An 18,758-nucleotide genomic window follows, 5' to 3' on the forward strand; every position below is an offset into this window, starting at 1 on the left:
TTTTGTCTCATTGTAACAGCGGAAACAACTTAAAATACTCCGTCATTTATGGTCATACAGATAAGAGTAATTCGAAACTGTACACTCGCAATAAAAGCAAATCACTGTGCTTTTGTTAAATAAAGGAAACAAACAGGATGCCACTTTCTGCCATCCCGGTTTCCTTTCTGTGTCACAAAAGGCACAATGTGTAAGATCTTTGGATTAAAATATCCAAAAACCACTAGAACAATGTTATATATTTTGTTGGCTTGTGTACTTACATTATCCCAAATGTTTCCAATAATGTTTAAATCTAGCCCAGAAATCTAGACGCACCCTAGCGGCAGAACATTTATTTTGCCACGAGTGTAGTCTAGTAACTCTCGGTAGACCTGAGAGCTGGAAAAACCAAACTCTGGTCAGGCCAATCACAGCGTGTGTAGAGTCAGTGGGCGGGCACGTCACGGCAGAGTTGCGGAGGTTCTGCGTGCCATAGATATCCATAATAAAGGCTGGATGTCTTACGGCGGAGTCTCTAATGTCATCACCGACGGACATCTTGTCACATGCAGGGCTCTGTGGCTCCTGATGTAAGGCGAGTGATCTGCACGAACACAAATACTCTTATCTCACTGAAATCTTGACGGATTTACAAATGGTTTGGTTTCTTACAAACGTTATTAACGTGGCTATAATTATGGATGCTTGAACAAATTATGAATCATTTTTCATAAGTATGCAGTGTCATAACTACATGTCTGACGTTTATAACAAACCAAACAATTTGAAAATAGACAATTTAGCAAGTTATGGTTATTTAAAAAGTGCATGCACCATGAAAACACAATGTTACGAGTGAGCGAGCTGACTGTGACAAGATGGCCGCCAGGTGCGGACGTCGACCTCCATTGGCCAGCAGCGCGGACGAGACATCTAGCCTGTATTATGTATATCTATACTGCGTGCTACTCGTAAACAAAGAAGCTGTGACGAACAGCGGTCTTTTGAATCGGCTTTGGCCGCGACTCTGGAAGACTTGGAGTTGAGCTTTTCTTTGAGCAAAGAACGTCATTCTTAAGAAAAGAAGATATTTTGTCTACCGGATATGGCGAAAGTCTATCAACTAACGTTAGCTCGGCTTCACCTTCTTCTTTGCTCTGGTTGGTTGTGGCGCTCATGGCGCTATCCAATGGCGTGCAGAGGGAATTTGAAAGACAACCGTTTATCCCTCCCCTCGGATTGATCCCTGACAATGGTGAGTTTCCAGACCCAACATCTTGATGTGGGTCTTGCTTGTCAGGCTAGTTTAAATCCAGAGAAATAAGCAATTTTAACCAGGAGACTGATCATGTCTGTGCCTCACCTATCAATGACATCATACCCGTGTTACCCTCAATTTCTGGTGTTATTTTGTAGAAACCATGGAAACACCGAAGATGCTTTAATATATGATGTGTTTTATTAGACCGTTAAGCAACTGTTTGGATACATTCATCAACAGAAAACGAATCGTTATTTAGCTCAACACAGTTAGTCTTATTGTTGAAATCTGGTTTTCTTGACTTTACCGCGAGTACCATGTTTTATCATGCCTAATATCGATCTCTCACTGCAGTGTGAACAAGTGTCTCATAGCCGCCGAGTGAACGCACAGAGACTTTCAACACACTCAAGTGTATCTAATATGATTAAACAGCGCTGCGTTACCACACATACACATGAACTCTAGCGGCGAAAATTACATATTGTGCCTTTAATCGACACTAGCAAGCTCTTGCGTGCCATCTGAAATCTTGTTTTGCGTTGGTGTATAGATCGTTTCTTCTTCTTTTGCTCTTTTTCCTGTTGTGCCGGTTAGCAAACAGCATTGCATTATCGCGCGCGCCCCCTTCTGGATTAGAGTGTGTTTTGCCTGTGACTGACTGTATTCACCAAACCATGACGTCCATGCCGTTGACGGTTCGGGACGAATACATGTACAGTTACACCCCTAGATCTTTAACATTCTTTTAAGCAATTTCCTTGCCTGTGAGGCCATTTTAATGCAAGGCGATAATATCTGCACGACTTAGAGGTAACCTTTGCTAACACAATGATTGGGATCCTTTTATAGCAGTCAGTCTGCTCTTATAATCTAGTACTTGTTCACACTTTCCCATGTGCTAATGGTATGATTGGTGAAATTATGTTGGCTGGTCTTTTTGTGCCAGGGCCAAAACAAATTTAAATTGGGTTTTTGTGATTTTAAGTTATTTTTGGAGGCTAATGAAGCATTTTGCAATTATTTTAAATGCTTCTGATCACTCTGCACAATAGTCTAGAAACATTATTAATCCGCAGCCCAACAACTGAAACGGCAAACTTTGCGAAACACAAACTTTGTCACTGCAAACCAATTCTTTTGGCCAGGGCTGTACCTGTACTCTCTCTTCTCATGTCCGGTCTAGTAGTAGGTGTAGTAGGGGTTCAGCAGAGTTACTGGAGGAGTCCGGGGTCCGACTGTCCCCCTCAGAGTCCATGACCTCCATCCCCACCTGCATGCCCTTCTCCTGGTTTGGAGAGAAGGACAAAGAGCGAGACAGAGAGCCGTCGTCCTCCACCAGCAGTCTCCCATACACAACTGCAGATGCCAGCGAACAAGCACACAACTCCAAAAACAAGGTGAGAAGTTCTTCTCACACGGGGCAGTTCTGCGCAAGAAACCTGAATTGATTTCTCTTGCATAGATTAAAACTAATACTTCAAAACATATTGACCATTAATTGACTGAGTTTGTAGGGGAATTTGCCACCATTTGTAAAACTTATTCTTACATCACTATCATTTTATATTACTTAATTAATATATTGATCCTTGTAGTTTCCGGGCTAAATAATATGTAAATCAAAATGTCTAAATATATCAAATCTATGTACATGATACAAAAAAAGTATTATATGCACTGTTTTCCCCCCTAGTTTTTGTGTCCATTTCTAGCAATAAACATTAAACAAGCATTAAAATCAAGCATAATTCATCAAATTAAGACATTTGCTGTTTTTTTAAAACTAGGTGGTATTCATGCTGAGTTAATCATATCTGACCCATGCTGGCAAAATGAGCGGGAATGCGCACGGGCTAATTTTGAGCCACAGGCAAAATAAGTGAAAAATGTAAATTTTGGTCAAATAATATACATGTTTTCTGAGAGGAGTACATTGCTTTATCCATGAAAAATGCAGTTTTTCTCGGCTCGCTTCTCGACCGCTGGCGCTTTCCAGTCTGAACCAATGAAATGTGATTTTCAAACTCATGCTGATGTAAACACGACAATCTTAGCCACGCTGGCTGTCAGATCGGGCGCACAAAGACGCCTGAGATGATATACACACATGCACAGAATTACAGTTCTTCAAATTTTCTGTAAACATCTGTTATGTCTTAAGTGAACGTTTGGTTAACTGTTGGGGTCAAGCATCTGATGTGCAAAATTGTATTAGATCCGTGCGGTACAGTAGGTCATGTTATATATCAAGCGTGCCGCATTCGTGTTAAAAACTGAAGCCGACTTGTCTCGATCGCCCCCAGCTGGTTGGTCCCAGTATAGCTCATAAGCCCCGCCCCTCCATGCATTCTAATGGACGCGAGACAAACTAAACAATCAAATTACACTTCATATAATTTTTCCCCCAAAGTTGGTTTCTGTCTTTTTAGGCAGTTTTTAACCACGCTGATTTCATTTCAAGTGTTCGTTCTTAAATAAGTTTGTTTTTTCCAGGATTTTTGGGAGGAGATTGGAGCTTTAGCTTTAATTTCTATTTCACACCAACATTATGAATTGTTCTGCGTCTGTGAGAGTGTGGGCGGCCTTTTGATAATCGCAGCACTACTTCCTGCTCTCTACTGCACAGACACGGTCCCAAATCTGCGCAAGATTTCAGCGCCATATTCGGACCTCCGGCAGCTTCACTTTTCTTCAGCGGAAGAGAATGAAGTCGCGTCGTCCATTTTTGTGTAACATAATAACATAATATATATTCTATATTCATTTAAAGGGTTACTTCAGTGATTTAGCATTAAGCTTTGTATTTAAACTGGGTCATTTATGCAGTAGAAATGTGAAATTATTTTTTAATTTGGTGCCTTCTAGACTGAGAAAAGACAGAAAATGTATTTTTGTCTCATGTGGATGAAAGACAACAACTCCCAGAATGCACTTGCTTCGCTGCCCTACGAGGCCACTCGGTCGTACAGCGTCATTTTGATCTTCATAGTAATACAATAATTTATTTCAGTTAGAGAATAAACACTAAAATTAAAAACTGAATGTGTCTTTTTTTTTACTAAAGTATGAGTGAGCCGAACGAAAGTCACAGCACAGACGCAGCAGTGTCAGATTTCATGTTTCAATATGGAAGCTTGACTATCACAGGAATTTATTGAAAAGTTGAAACACTCACTTTGCTCTGCATCGATCCGTTATGATTGTCCGTGCGGCCGTCTGTGTCTTACATTCTGTGCGTGAGATCTCTCCCCTGTGGACGGGTTGATAACATGCGGAACAGCTCCATCTAGTGGCTGTAGTCTTTAGCCTCTGGCCAAAAAATCCTCTGATGACGCAAAATGACGATATTTGCGTCATCGGAGGAATTTTTCCAGAAATAAAATGCATAATTCTCTCGTCTCAGGGGGATATGACGCGGGAAAGTACCATAATTTGAATACTACCGGGTTTCTACTGATACAAAGCCTAATGCTAAATCACTGAAGTTACCCTTTAATGTTAATCAAAAAATTGTGGTATCATGGAAAAAAAGAGTTGAATATATATTTATCCTATAGATATTTGGTTTTGACTTGGTGTGTGCCAAATTTGGTGTTATTACCAGGGATTTTAAGGTATGGTTGCTAGGTGATTTTGTTTTAAAACCTTCAGAAAACTTTAATTAGATTTTTCTCAAAAGTGACTTTGCTGACTCTATCGATTTCAAACAGGTGTAGCTCATTAGTTTTTTTTTTTGTCTGATTTTAACAAATCATATATTTTGAAGGTTTTTTAATAGAGCATGTGAAAATAACTCATTTCATTTCATGCTCATTGCGACTCATTTTGCCAGCACGGGTCACACATGTTAGTTTATGCTTCTCTTTAATGCTTCTCACAACAAAAACGAGAGATCTGTGCATTTTTAAGGCTTTTACAAAAACAAGTCAAAGGACACCAAAGTGTATTGTATTCATCAAAAAAAAATGTCCATCTACATTCAAAAGTTTGGGTTTGGTAAGATATTTTAATGGGTTTTTTTCTGCTCACCAAGGCTGCATTTATTTAATCAGAAAAGTAAAAACTGTCATATTGTAAAATATTATAAGAACTGTTTTCTATTTGCATATACTTTAATATATTCATATATTTTATTTTAATTTATTCATGTGATTCAAAGCTGAATTTTCAGCATCATTACTCCAGTCTTCAGTGTCATAGAATAGAAAAGAACAGCATTTGAAATATATAAATAATGCAAAAGTCTTTACTGTCACTTATGATCAATTTAATGCATCCTCGCCTAATAAAAGCATTCATTTTTCAAAAAAACTAAACAAAAATCTTCCCGATCCCAAACTTTTGAACAGTAGTGTTTTTGTACTATTGTCTAGTTTGTATCATCACTTATAAAAGTGAGTCATATAAGATAACTAACCAGCTTTCTGCCAACACGCGACTAAAACTAAATAATAAACACCACAAATATCTGCCGTCCAGCTGGCCTTGGTCTAGTTTGTTTGCAAATGTGAGTTGCTAAGGAGAAGCAGTGTCAAAATGTTGTGAAGTCTGCAGCCATATGGATGTGATCAATAACCAGACACAGTCCATGTGCTCAGACAGTGAATTCAACAGGTCTTGAACCGCCTCCAGCTGAAGCGTGTTTGGTAAAGGTTTCGGACAGTGATGTCATATTATTAACCCCTCTCCCCGTCCCCGAACAGACAAACCTCTCCTGGTCTTCTCTGTTCAGTCGCTCCTTAGATTTGGTACAGTATATTTTCTCTTATAGACGCTCATAGATGTCAAAATAATGTCTAGCATTAGTATGTAGAATCACGTTAGTGTGTATGTGTCTGTTCTGAACGCAGTGCACTAGATGCATGACGCTTCTTATGATTTTATCAGGTTTATTTGTACAATCACTCTTTTTTTTTCCTCAAATTATCATTTTTCCAGCCTTGTTGCTTGTAGATGTGTTACACTGCTTATCTGGTTTAGTGTGCGCTGTAATGTTGTAGTTGTAGCTGAGGAGTAGTTGTGGGTAGGTGGGGGTTGACCGATATGAGTTATTATTGGGTGATATAATGCAATATTCATTTCATTTTGAAGAGCCGATATTGATTCTTAAATCCCAAGATCGATTCTGTTGATGCGTGTTAAAATATACAAAGAAACTTCCTCAAAATATGTGAAAATGTCTACTTGCTGTAGGCTAGATTTTAGACATCGACACAAGGAAAGCGAACACGTCTGTTAATCGGCCATGCGGGCAGGGTTATCGGCGGATGCCATTAAACTCAAAGCCCAGGTGTTGGTCGATTAATCGGCCTGTCAATGTATCGGCCCGACTCTTCTAGTGTATTAGACTGTCTAGTCATTTTGTAGGACTGTTGATGATGCACCTCTGAAGATTCAAGTTCTTTATCAACTCTACATGTGTTGTAATGCTAGACGCTCTAGTTCTTGAATTTGTTTCTATCAATGACTTGGAGGTCATCTGGTAAAGAAACTGGATCTAACAAGGGATATAACAGACAAGATTACATCAATGGAATATAGCAATATGTCTTTGAATGTTGCAATCAGTAAAACATGAGCATACAGTGCACTAACATTCAAAACTTCTTCCAGAAGTCTCTTATGCTCACCTAGGCTGCATTTATCTGATTGAAAATACAGTAAAAACAGGGACATTCTAAAACGCTTAAAGCTGCACTATGTAACTTTTCGGTCCTCTAGAGGTCACCTATTCAAAACAAAGGCGTAGTTTGTAGTTCTGTCACGATAACAAATTTTGCTGGACGATAAATTGGCCAAGAAATGATTGCGATAAACGATAATATTGTCGTTCTGAGACCATTTTCATCTAAAATAATGATAATGGCATAATAATGCAGGTACACCTTTTCAAAGATCAATCAACTTTTATTTCTGAAAACGGAAAGCATTTTAAATATCCACAATAAATGAACAAAACAACCAAAACAAAAAAAGCAATGGACTCTCAGTCTGTTAACAAAAAAATGCACTTGAATAAACAGCTGGAAAACTGCAGCAGATGACTGTGTTTTAGGTTGTGCTGGGAATCGATAAAAGAAATTAACTAATTAATCAAATTTTTTTCTGTAATGAATCACGTTTTCAATGTTTTGATATTGTAATAATTTCAGTTACTCTCCAAATTAATGTAGAAACAATTTATTGACAGCATATTTTAAATATGTGTTGTATTGTCATGTTTTTATGAATGAAGGCCAGTATCACTGATATCTCTATGAAACATTAATGACGTTACATTACAGTATAACTGAAAGCTCCCAATTTCAACATTTATTAGGCTTTAAAAAAAAACAACTTTTAATTTAAGTGACCTTAAAACAATCTTTACATAAACCCATTATAATGTTATTTTTACCTGTGCCTTCCCTGTTAGACATATACAGAAATGTAATGGTTATCAAACACCTTTCTTAACTGCATAAATAATAAATTAAATATAGATAAATCATCATTAAAGCTACAATTTTCTCTGTTCCCGTTGTTCTTTGATGGACATTAATGACAGGCATCATCAGTGCTCCTGTCACTTTAAGATCAGCCGCTGACGAACATGATGCGGATCTGACGCACTGTCTCACGCATCTCATTTCCTCACAACTCTTTAAATTCATTTAAGACGTTATTGAACTAATTTAAGACTCCTAATATGAGAATTCTCAATATTCTCTGTGTTGTTGTTATTGTTTGTTCATGAGCAAAAGAGAACTCGATGTGAGCAGGAGACTGACGCGAGTCTGTCTGTGCGTCGAGAGTGTGTGTGTGTGTGTGTGTCAGAGTGTCCCTCGATTAGCTGACATGAGACGCAGCCACACAGACAGGACACTGAGACACACACACACACAGGACATTGACATACAGCGCGTTCCCTTGTGTCTTGTTGCGCTTAGAAGCATTTACATGTATAAGAGACTGATCATATAATGTAACGCTCAGCAAAAATGGATATAAAAACGGATGCTGGAAATTATCGCGGCCGGAAAAATTGTCGAGCTCATTTTTTTTTTTATCGTGCGATTAATTGATTTATTGACTATCGCGACAGGCCTAGTAGTTTGATGACACCAAGTTTGAGCGCAGAATCTTGGGACATGTGGTCTTCACCTCACAGCCGGTGGAAAAGAGTCAGGATAGGACTCGGGCAGAAATCATGTTCATGGATGCGATTATTAAAGTTACTGTAGTGAAGCAGAGCAGGAGCGATTGCTAATAAGAAGAGCACAACACGCCTCGCGAGCAGCGGGACTTTTATTATGCCACAGTCGCCGGTGTCACTTCCGCTTTTCCGCTCATGAGTATGAGGTAACGCAGCTCTGTTTATCATATTAGACACATCTGAGTGTGTTGAAAATGATGTTATGACGTTACTCTGTGCATTCTCTCGGCGGCTGCTATGACACTTGTTCACACTGCAGTGAGAGTAAAGCGCTTCTGCAAAATAAAACCGGAAACCGAGGGAAATGCAGATAGATCGACAGGCGACTCCCTCACACGTCCCGGTTCCTCGGGTAAAATAGCAATTTCCTCACGATTTACAAATAGTTGGGAACATTTGGGATATTTTAAGTACTCAACTGAACAAAATGTATAACACTGGCCTAGTGGTTTTTGGATATTTTTCTGAACAAATGTTACATGGTGCACCTTTAACGTGAAAAACGCTTAATGTACTAAGACTGTTATTAACAGACCAAACATCATACTAATAAAGTACAATGTACAACTATGTACAAACATGATGTAGTATACACAGTACACATTAAGCCATGTTAAGCATTTTCTTCTGGTTATTTAATGGTTTTCTATGGGATGAAAAACGCTTAAAGGGTTAGTTCACCCAAAAATGAAAATTCTGTCATTAATTCCTCACCCTCACGTCGTTCGAGACCCGTAAGACCTCCGTTCATATTCGGAACACAAATAAAGATATTTTTGTTGAAAGCTGAAGGCTGAGAAAGGCCTCCATTGGCATTCAGTACACTTATACTCCCAAGACGGATAAAAGGCACTCAAAACATCGTTAAAAAGTCCATCTCACCACAGTGACTCTACAATAATCTTACGATGCGACGACAATAGTTTTTGTGCGCAAAAAAAATCAAAACACCTTTTTCCAACTTGTTACTGCCTTCCGTGTGTGCCTCCACGACGCATGCGCGAGAATATGACGCAGATCCGGCGTTCGGACACATGACCCAGAAGTGATTTGTTTACAATCAGAGGAAGACGCGCGTATCTAAGCTGTTGGATTCTACATTGATCGTGCTTTAGGTCTCGGCGTAGTGCTCAAAATGGGGTTAGAGTGTGCATTTCATGGAATCCCGAGCCCCGGCGCTACGTCATATTCTCGCGCATGCGTCGTGGAGGCACACGCGGAAGGCAATAACAAGCTGGATAAAGGTGTTATTTTGATTTTTTTTTGCGCACAAAAACTATTGTCGTCGCATCGTAAGATTATTGTAGAGTCACTGTGGTGAGATGGACTTTGTAATGACATTTTAAGTGCCTTTTATGGGTCTTGGGAGTATAAGTGTACTGAATGCCAATGGAGGCCTATCTGAAGCCTTTCTCAGCCATCAGCTTTCAACTAAAATATCTTCATTTGTGTTCCGAATATGAACGGAGGTCTTACGGGTGTCGAACGACATAAGGGTGAGTAATTAATGACAGAATTTTCATTTTTGGGTGAACTAACCCTTTAACATTTTTTTGTACACTTTATTAGTATGATGTTTACCGAGTTTGGTCTGTTAGTACATTGTACATTGTGTACAATGCACATTAATTGTGTTTACATTACTGTCTTAGTACATTAAGCCACGTTAATCTCTTTTCACGTTAAGCATTTTAGAATGTCCCTAAAAACAGTAATACTATGAAATATTACAATTTAAAACAACTGCTTTCTATGTGAATATATTCTAAACTAATTTATTCCAGTGATCAAAGCTGAATGTTCAGCATCATTACTCCAGTCTTCAGTGTCACATGTTCCTTCAGAAATCATTCTAATATGATGATTATCTGCTGCTCAAGAAACATTTATGATTATTATCAATGTTGAAAACAGTTGTGCTGGTTGTTTTGTGGAACTAAGCCGTTTTCAGGATTTTTTTTAATGGATAAATAGTTCAAAAGAACACCGCATTTATTTGAAATGGAAATATTTTGTGACATTATAAATGTCTTTACGTTACTTTTGACCAAATTAATGTATCCTTGCTAAATAAAATTAATATCTTTAAAAAAAAAATGAAATTACATGCACTTTATGTTCACATTATCTCTATATATTGTTTGCAACATTTCATGATTTATTTAATTGCATATTTAATATTGTCTGTTAAATCCCTCCATACAGAGGGATGAATGTGCACACACACACACACACACACACACACACACACACACACACACACACACACACACACACACACACACACACACACACACACACACACACACACACACACACACACACAGCATATTGTGTAGAATCAACAGGACCAGCATTTGTCTGTGTTTTATTGTTTGTTATTAATCGTAGTTGATTGTGAGATGCTTTGCTGCTGTGCATCAGCTCACTCTTTCGGCGTAAATAGCTGAAAGTCGCCCGATCTTTGTGTTTGGATAACGAATCCTGCTTTCTGTGCCCGTTCCAGAGTTTGTCAGTGCTAGATGATTCGAACCTCAGCAGTCCTGCTTCAGATTTTTCTGGGCTGGTGGTGGAGCCCAACCTGTCGGGCCGCTCTCATACATTAACCTTCTCCTCCAGCGAGGTGAGTGACGCTCTCACTGCCGTTCGTTTGCATGGCTTTCCTGTGGCGTAAAAAGGGTCCCCCGGAAGGTCAAGGATGGCCTCGTTCCCCCGCCCCTTCGCTCGTGTAGTTTCTGAGTTGTAGTTATTTTGACTCTGAAGCGCTGCATGCGTGTGCTGATGTGTCTGTCGTCAGTAGTGTTTGTTTTGCATGACGAGACGATCCGGCGTATGTTGCGTGAACATAAGCAGATGGCATTCATCTAATCCAAAACATGTGCTGCGCGTTTTTTGCATTATGATATTAGAATTTGGGGTTATGAAAATAAAGATTGGACGGTCTCTAACGGTCAAAATATGAGGTGAAACCTGTCGGGTTTCATGAGATTCACATGGCTGATATATGTGTATGTGTGTATTAGATGCTGGACGAGGAGCCTTCCTCTGGAGGGAAGGAGTATCACTGGCAGAACCGTCCGGTCTCTGATTGGACGTCCCAGCAGGTGTGTCATTGGCTGATGGGTATGAACATGGATCAGTACACACCTGAGTTCAGCACACAGGCCATCGATGGGCAGCAGCTCCTGAACCTGGACAGTGACAGACTCAAGGTGAGCCGGCTGAGCACTCGCAGATATGTTGAAGAAAACTATTTCTAATGTGATATTAACTGGGCATACGTGCCGCCTCAAGTACATGTTTTTATTGTCATTTGATTTGGTAACACTTAATTTTATCAATAAAATTGATAATACATTTCGATGGTCAACTATAAGTAACTTTGCAACTGCATGTCAACTAACTCTCATTAGAGTATTAGACTGTCTGATTAATATCTGATAACATTTTATTTTGATGGTTTGAAGTGGAGCATCAAAATAAAGTGTAAACTGAAATATATTTTTATTTTGGCACATTTTGAATACTTTACATTAAGAAATAGATATGATTCTATGATTTGAAAAAAAAAAGAAATGTGTATTGTACTAAATTACAACAAAAAAATCTAGTTAAAATACATAGACAACATTTTCCTAACTTACTGTGTATATAAGCAGTAGCCTTTTTAGGAAATGAGAATTACTGACATTGGTTCTCATTCATGAAACTTTTGTAAATATATGGGTAAATTCGGAGTAATTTGCGCGTAAAATGGACCTTTACGAAAACTCACAAACGCTTCGTATACCACGGATTCGGTAGTTAAACGTGTTTATATTAATGAATCCAAACATTCGTAAATAGGGCGCGCGTGCGCGCTCATTCATAATTAGCATAATCCCCGCCCACTGCAAATGACGTGTCCAGGAACGCTTTGGAACCTTCTGGACTTCCTTCTGATTTGGCTCCAGTATTTTGCATAATGCTTAAGAGATTAAATGGCCATATGCCTGGCAATAAATGTTCAATTATCGTGTATCAAGGCTCGACATTAAACCTGTTCACATGCTTGTCCTTTGGACAAGTAAATCTGTCATTCACTTGTCCGAGTAAAAAATTTGCTTGTCTGGATTTTTTTAATATAATTTATCCTGAAGCAATATTCTCACCAGTGTTCAATCAGCTTTGACATATTTAAATCTGCATATTTGTGATATTTTTACTTTTTTATAAAGGGCGTTTTTCCATAATCTTATTAAATATAGGCTATGCTTCAGCTTTCATTTTATATTTTTAAATTTGATCTATAAATTAAATTAGAATAAGACACTATATTTACACTGAAAAATTACAACTGCATTAAATAAAGTTATGAGATTTATTTTAAATATTTTTGAATATACAAATAAGAAATGTTGGAAAGATGAAACTAAACCTCCAGTAGGTGGCAGCAGGTGACGTCTAGTCAACAAGTCGATTCGTTCAAATGGCTGATTCATTCAAGAATTAGCCAGTCGTTTATAAATAGGTCATTGAATCTTTGATTCAACCGATTCATTCAAACGCTGATTCATTCAGTAACACACACTATTGCTGTGAGATGCATACGGTTCTGTTGTGATATTTGTTGGAACTATTTTCGCTGCTGAAATAGAACAAAAACAGCCCATATTGCATCTAAAATGTAAGTGACTTAATGTTAATTAATTGTTTATGGTACTGTCATAGGAAATCAGCATCATTTTCAGTCATGATGGTATTCAGGAAAACAACAGTCTTGTTAGTGTGATGTTGCTTAACTGTATCATATGTTATAAATATAAATACTACACAATTTTAACTGTGTATGTTAACTGAGTTTCTTTGTATGAGCAGCACTCATTTGTTTTCGATTTTCTCCTCGAGAGGCTGCGCGAGCCTCAACAGCACAACCTTGTTAACGTCAGTTCGTTTTATATTATTGTCCACTATCGATCTCCACTTACACTAACTGAATGCAGAATCATTCTTGCATTTTGGTGATTCCCTAGTTATTTTTTGTTTTGACGTTTTATCAGGCTACTTGTCCGTCGGGCAAGTAAAATAATTTTTCACTTGCCCCTTCAAAAAATCCACTTGTCCCGGACAAGCGTTAATGTCGAGCCCTGTGTCCACCAAAGCATTTTTACCCAGCTAAAAAATGTGCTCTTCTGGCCAACCAAACAAAAAAGACCAGGCAAATCAACTGGTGAAATATTTTTATGGTACAGTTCATCAAAATGCAATGTCATCAGTTTGTCTCAATTAGAACACAGACCGTTCAAATGTTTTACGCACCATTTACACGAGGTACATTTACATTTACATTTACATTTATGCATTTGGCAGACGCTTTTATCCAAAGCGACTTACGCTGCATTCAAGGTACACATTTTACATTTAGTCAGTTCTTGCTTTCCCTGGGAATCGAACCCATGACCTTGGCGTTGTTAGCGCCATGCTCTACTGTTTGAGCTACAGGAAAGCATATGGTAGGGAGCAGGTGTACATTTCTTTCATACCAACTAACATTTTGAAAATACGAACATTTTCGTGAATCTGAAACTTTGTCAGAGCGGCTTTACGAACGATTTATTCACAAATTCGTTCTGCTCGTGTTTCATGAATGAAGCCCATTGTGTGTAATAAGCAATCCTGTACTCAATAAAAATAACTGTAATTTGACTCATTTCTAATATAATCTAATTACAAGTACTTAATTTCTGAAAGTATGTAATCCAGATTCCATGTAATCCATTACTAACGGGCACTAGTAAAAATATGTATTAAAAGTTTGTGTTTACATAATATGTGTGTGTGCTGTGTATAAATATGATGTATATTTAAATACACACCCATACATGCATGTATTTTTAAAAAAAGTTTGTGTGTGTGTGTATATATATAAACACACACAAATGTAAAACATTTTTCTTAAATATAGCATCAAATATATTATTACAAATATAATATAAAAAATCTGATCAACTAAGATTTGTTTAAATTGAAATATCTTTACAATTGAAATAAACTGCATTTAAACAGCTTTATAAATACACTACCAGTCAAAAGTTTGGAAACTGTACTAAAATGTTAAATAACTTTTCTATTTGAATATATTTTAAAATGACTGTATATAAAACTGTATATTCAGCATCATCCCTCCAGTGTCACATGATCCTTCAGAAATCATTCTGATATGATGAATCGCTGCTTACATTTTTTTTATGATTATCATCAATGTTGAAAGCAGTTGTGTAAAACATTTTTTTTAGGATTCTTTGATGAATAGAAAGTTGAAAAGAACAGCATTTATCTGAAAAGGAAAGCTTTTGTAACATTGTACTACAGTTCAAAAGTTTTGGGTCGGTAAGAATTTTTAATTTTTTTGGGTAAGAACTTAAAGAAATGAATGCATTTATTGAGCAAGGATGCATTAAATTGATCAAGTGACAGCATAGACATTTATAATGTTTCGAAAGCTTTATATTTCAGATAAATGCTGTTCTTTTCAACTTTATATTCATTTAATAATCTTCATTTAATTTAAAACAAAAAATTGTACACAAACTGTTTTCAACATTTGATAATAATCATAAATGTTTCTTGAGCAGCAAATCATCATATTAGAGTGATTTCTGATTGCATTTTAAAATATATTCAAAAAGAAGTTATTTTAAATTGTAATAATATTTCACAATATTACGGTTTCCCCTCAATATAATCAACAAAGCTTTATCTGGCGCGGGAGATTCAGCATCACAGGAAACACTGGCTTAACCGCCGAAAGAAACAATACTAAACTCATTCACACCAGTTAACATATTTCTACCGCTTTATAACCAGTATATACGCCTTCTCTTAATGACAATGACATGGATTTAGTTAATAATCAGCGTATTCAAACATGCGGTTCCTGAGCTGATCCAGACCGATTTGTTACACCAATTTGAAAATATCATGTGCATCATGACTTAAAAAGAATAAAGAAACGTCTCAGAAGAGTGAATACGAATCAAGTGTGCCACACACGTCCTGAAAAGTGAAGCCAAAGCATTTCTATCGCCCCCTGGTGGCTGCCTGCAGTACAGGTCATAAAACATAACACTTCAAATATTTTTTCCCAAAGATGGTTTCTACCATTTTCGGTAGTTATCATGTTGCCGTATGTTCAAGTGTTTGGTTTTGGTTAGTTATTTGATGCTATTAAAGTGGGGTGTAACATCATGATTGACAGCCGTTCGCTATTAAAAATGCAACTCTCCAGATTTAACAAATGCATCAAGATCACTGCAACGTTAAAGATGTTTGATTAATCGTATATTGCCAGCCATGTTCACTGTCCCGCTTGTGTTTAAGTGTATTTTGAATCGCTCTCCCGCAGGCTCTGGGTGTGTCCAGTCAGAATGATCGCGCCATCATCAAGAAGAAACTGAAGGAGATGAAGAAAACACAGGAAAAGATGGAGAAACAGCGGGAAAAGCGTGAGAAAGAGGCCAGACGCAGCGGAAGACTGCCTGCCAGCACTGACTCGCTCTGCTGATGATGTTCAGTGTCACTTTCCTTAATGTTTGGCGCACTCCAGCGGCAGACTGTTACCACTTCACACACACACTCACACACTCACACACACACAAGCTGTTCTAGAGGAGTTACTGTCAGTGAATATCCTCACGTGCGGAGTACGTCAGTAATAACCCGTCAGACCTTCATGCTGAAACACTAATGAAGCTGCTTATGAGAGAATCTTTACACAAATATCTAGAGGTAGTGAATTTATTAAGAAAAGCGTTTACAGACTCGACCATTTTTTGGGCCTATTGCCTTCACTGTTAAAAAAATGTTTCTTTTTAATCAGTATTTTTGTCTTTTTCCATTAGAAATCTAAACATGCTGAAGCAAGATAAGTGTAATAAGAAGCAAAATTACGTCACTCATTTTTATTTTTTAAATAAAAGCTTAATTTGCCAGTGAAGAAAAATACACTTAATTCATTATCTTTTTTTTCTTTACAGAGAATATGAAATCAAGACAAAACACTATGGTGGCCCAGTAGTGCACAACACAACGAAATTTAAAAAGAAAACATGAATTCACAACACAATGAAAAAGCCCCAACACAACAGAAATGCTCCCGACCACTAGAGGGCTCTCAGAGCGCGGTAAAGTTAGTTTTCCTGGCCGCTGTTTTTATAGATTTGGCAGTCTTACAAAGATATCAATACTACGATCAGTTTTAAATGTGTGTAACCATTGTATATCGACATGAAATATTCCTTGCGTGCATTATAGCTGCATATTTATACTCGAGAATGCTTTGGCCGGCCACCACAGCGCATGACGCCTAAGGGAACGTCTGCCAATTCCACCACGTGGTTGAAACGTATAATTTGTATTACATTGTATTAATTTGTAATTATTATTACCAATTACCAATACAATCAAGCTTTGGAATTTGAAGATGTCTGTTTTTAGATGTGAAAATTTGTTTTAAAATGTTCTAATTTTATACACATTATACGTTTAAAGCACATGGTGGAATTGGCAGACGTTCCCTTAGGCGTCTTGTGCCGTGGTGGCGGGTCAAAGCATTCTCGAGTATAAATATGCAGCTATAATGCATGCAGGTGGTTTTGAATTCATATTTCATGTCGATATACAATGGTCACATAGTGATAAAAGTGGTATTGATATATTTGTAAGATTGCGAATCTATAACAGTGGACTAACTTTACCGAGTGCCCTCTAGTGGTCGGGAGCATTTCCGTTGTGTTGTTGCTTAATTTCGTTGTGTTTGTGAACTCATGTTTGCTTTTTAAATGTCGTTGTGTTGTGCACTACTGGGCCGCCCTAAAATACTGATTAAGAAAATAGTTTTTGCAGAGATTTGTCTATTAGACTAGCTTGTTGAGAGAATGAATATGGCTTTCGTATGTATAGCAGACCAAAACTTTTATTAGTTTTAATTGTATTTTATGAAACCACTTTAGGGACTTTTAAAAAACACTCACTAAGGGATATATAAATATCTAGATGCCTATTTTCACAACTTTGCCACTCGCATTGTGGCACGAATAGTGCTTTTAAAAAGTTGTATTTTTAGTACTTTTTGCTGGAACTTGTACAGTCGAGTGATATTGAGCACTATATTTTTACTATAACAAAGGGGAACATGGTTTATAAATGTACAAATGAAATATTTTATACACCACTATTAGCATAGCTTTAAGGAAAAGACATTAACTTTTGTACACATTTTCTACTAAGTAGAATAGCTTGTTGGTTAAAACCATTTTGCTAATTCTGAAAAGCGGAGAGTGAAACTCAGCGAAAGGTGTTTGTGCGTCTGATCGTGATGAATACACACTGTTGGTGGTTTTTATTTGACGGTTACTGCTTTTTATGTTATGGATGTGGTGCAAAAATACTTAAATGTTACAAAATGTAGCATGGTTTTATTAGTGGCCATCACCCAGATTGTATTTCTCTAATCAGAATACTGGATTATCATCTGATCGTAAGCTTGCCACCTGTGCTCGTGTCGTGATTTTGTGTCCTGTGGTTATATTTTTCTACCTTGTAAAATAGATGATTTTGGACACACAGACTGTAAGACAAAATCAAGCTTTCTATCTGGTACAAAGTGCATAAACTGCAAATAAATGCTTTCACCTCTCGTAGAAATGATTGTGTGTGTTCTTTTTACAGTATAAAACCCTTTTCAGATCTTATTCAATCCTTGTTTTCACTGTTATACGGTTACTGTTACGCATCTCTACAGAATCTCCAGATCAAAACACAGAAGAAGAAGAAGCAGAAACTACAGATAGAAGCATTGCTTATGCTCATGTAAAATAATGTGATCGTCAAACATTAAACCAAAACTGCCTAACGTTAGTGAATGAAATGTCGACTCAGGAAGATGCTTTACGGCTAAATGGACTTCATGTCGATGTTTTGATCATCGTTCTGAATTTGATCTGGGGTCATGACTAATGGGTCTCTATAAACTATCAGTTTATGATTATACTAAGTACATATTACATAGTACATACAAACTATTTTAATCCAAAATATACACAGCTTACTATATAGAGCATTATAAAACTAATTGAATAATTGCTTTCACTTGATAAACTGTTAATAATGATAGTAGCCTATTAAGTGAATAATATGAAATATGTAGACATTTAACACTTAATTTAACATGTAATTCCATTAAAGATGCATACAGATAAGCGACTAGCCTGATAGCTTAGTTTATACACATACTTGCACTTACTTTACATTTTCTCCATCACCATAATTGTTAAATGT

At 37.3% G+C, this 18,758-nt stretch overlaps 1 protein-coding gene across 2 annotated transcripts in view; it reads left to right on the top strand.

Annotated features, from left to right (window-relative positions):
- Window positions 1-17,284, top strand: part of ppp1r9ala (protein phosphatase 1 regulatory subunit 9A-like A) — a 106,860-nt gene extending 89,576 nt beyond the window's left edge. Inside the window, exons 16-19 of one of the 2 annotated variants that reach the window (XM_079822463.1) lie at window positions 2,430-2,643; window positions 10,948-11,064; window positions 11,465-11,653; window positions 15,826-17,284. In XM_079822463.1, coding sequence (XP_079678589.1) covers window positions 2,430-2,643; window positions 10,948-11,064; window positions 11,465-11,653; window positions 15,826-15,984 — 679 coding nt within the window. In that variant the 3' untranslated portion in view covers window positions 15,985-17,284. The remainder of the gene's footprint in view (window positions 1-2,429; window positions 2,644-10,947; window positions 11,065-11,464; window positions 11,654-15,825) is intronic. The other variant, XM_079822464.1, reaches the window with a different exon arrangement.
- The last annotated feature ends 1,474 nt before the right edge of the window (window positions 17,285-18,758 follow it).

The sequence above is a fragment of the Gobio gobio genome (assembly GCF_949357685.1).
Source record: "Gobio gobio genome assembly, chromosome: 7".
NCBI classification, from domain to species: Eukaryota; Metazoa; Chordata; class Actinopteri; order Cypriniformes; family Gobionidae; genus Gobio; species Gobio gobio.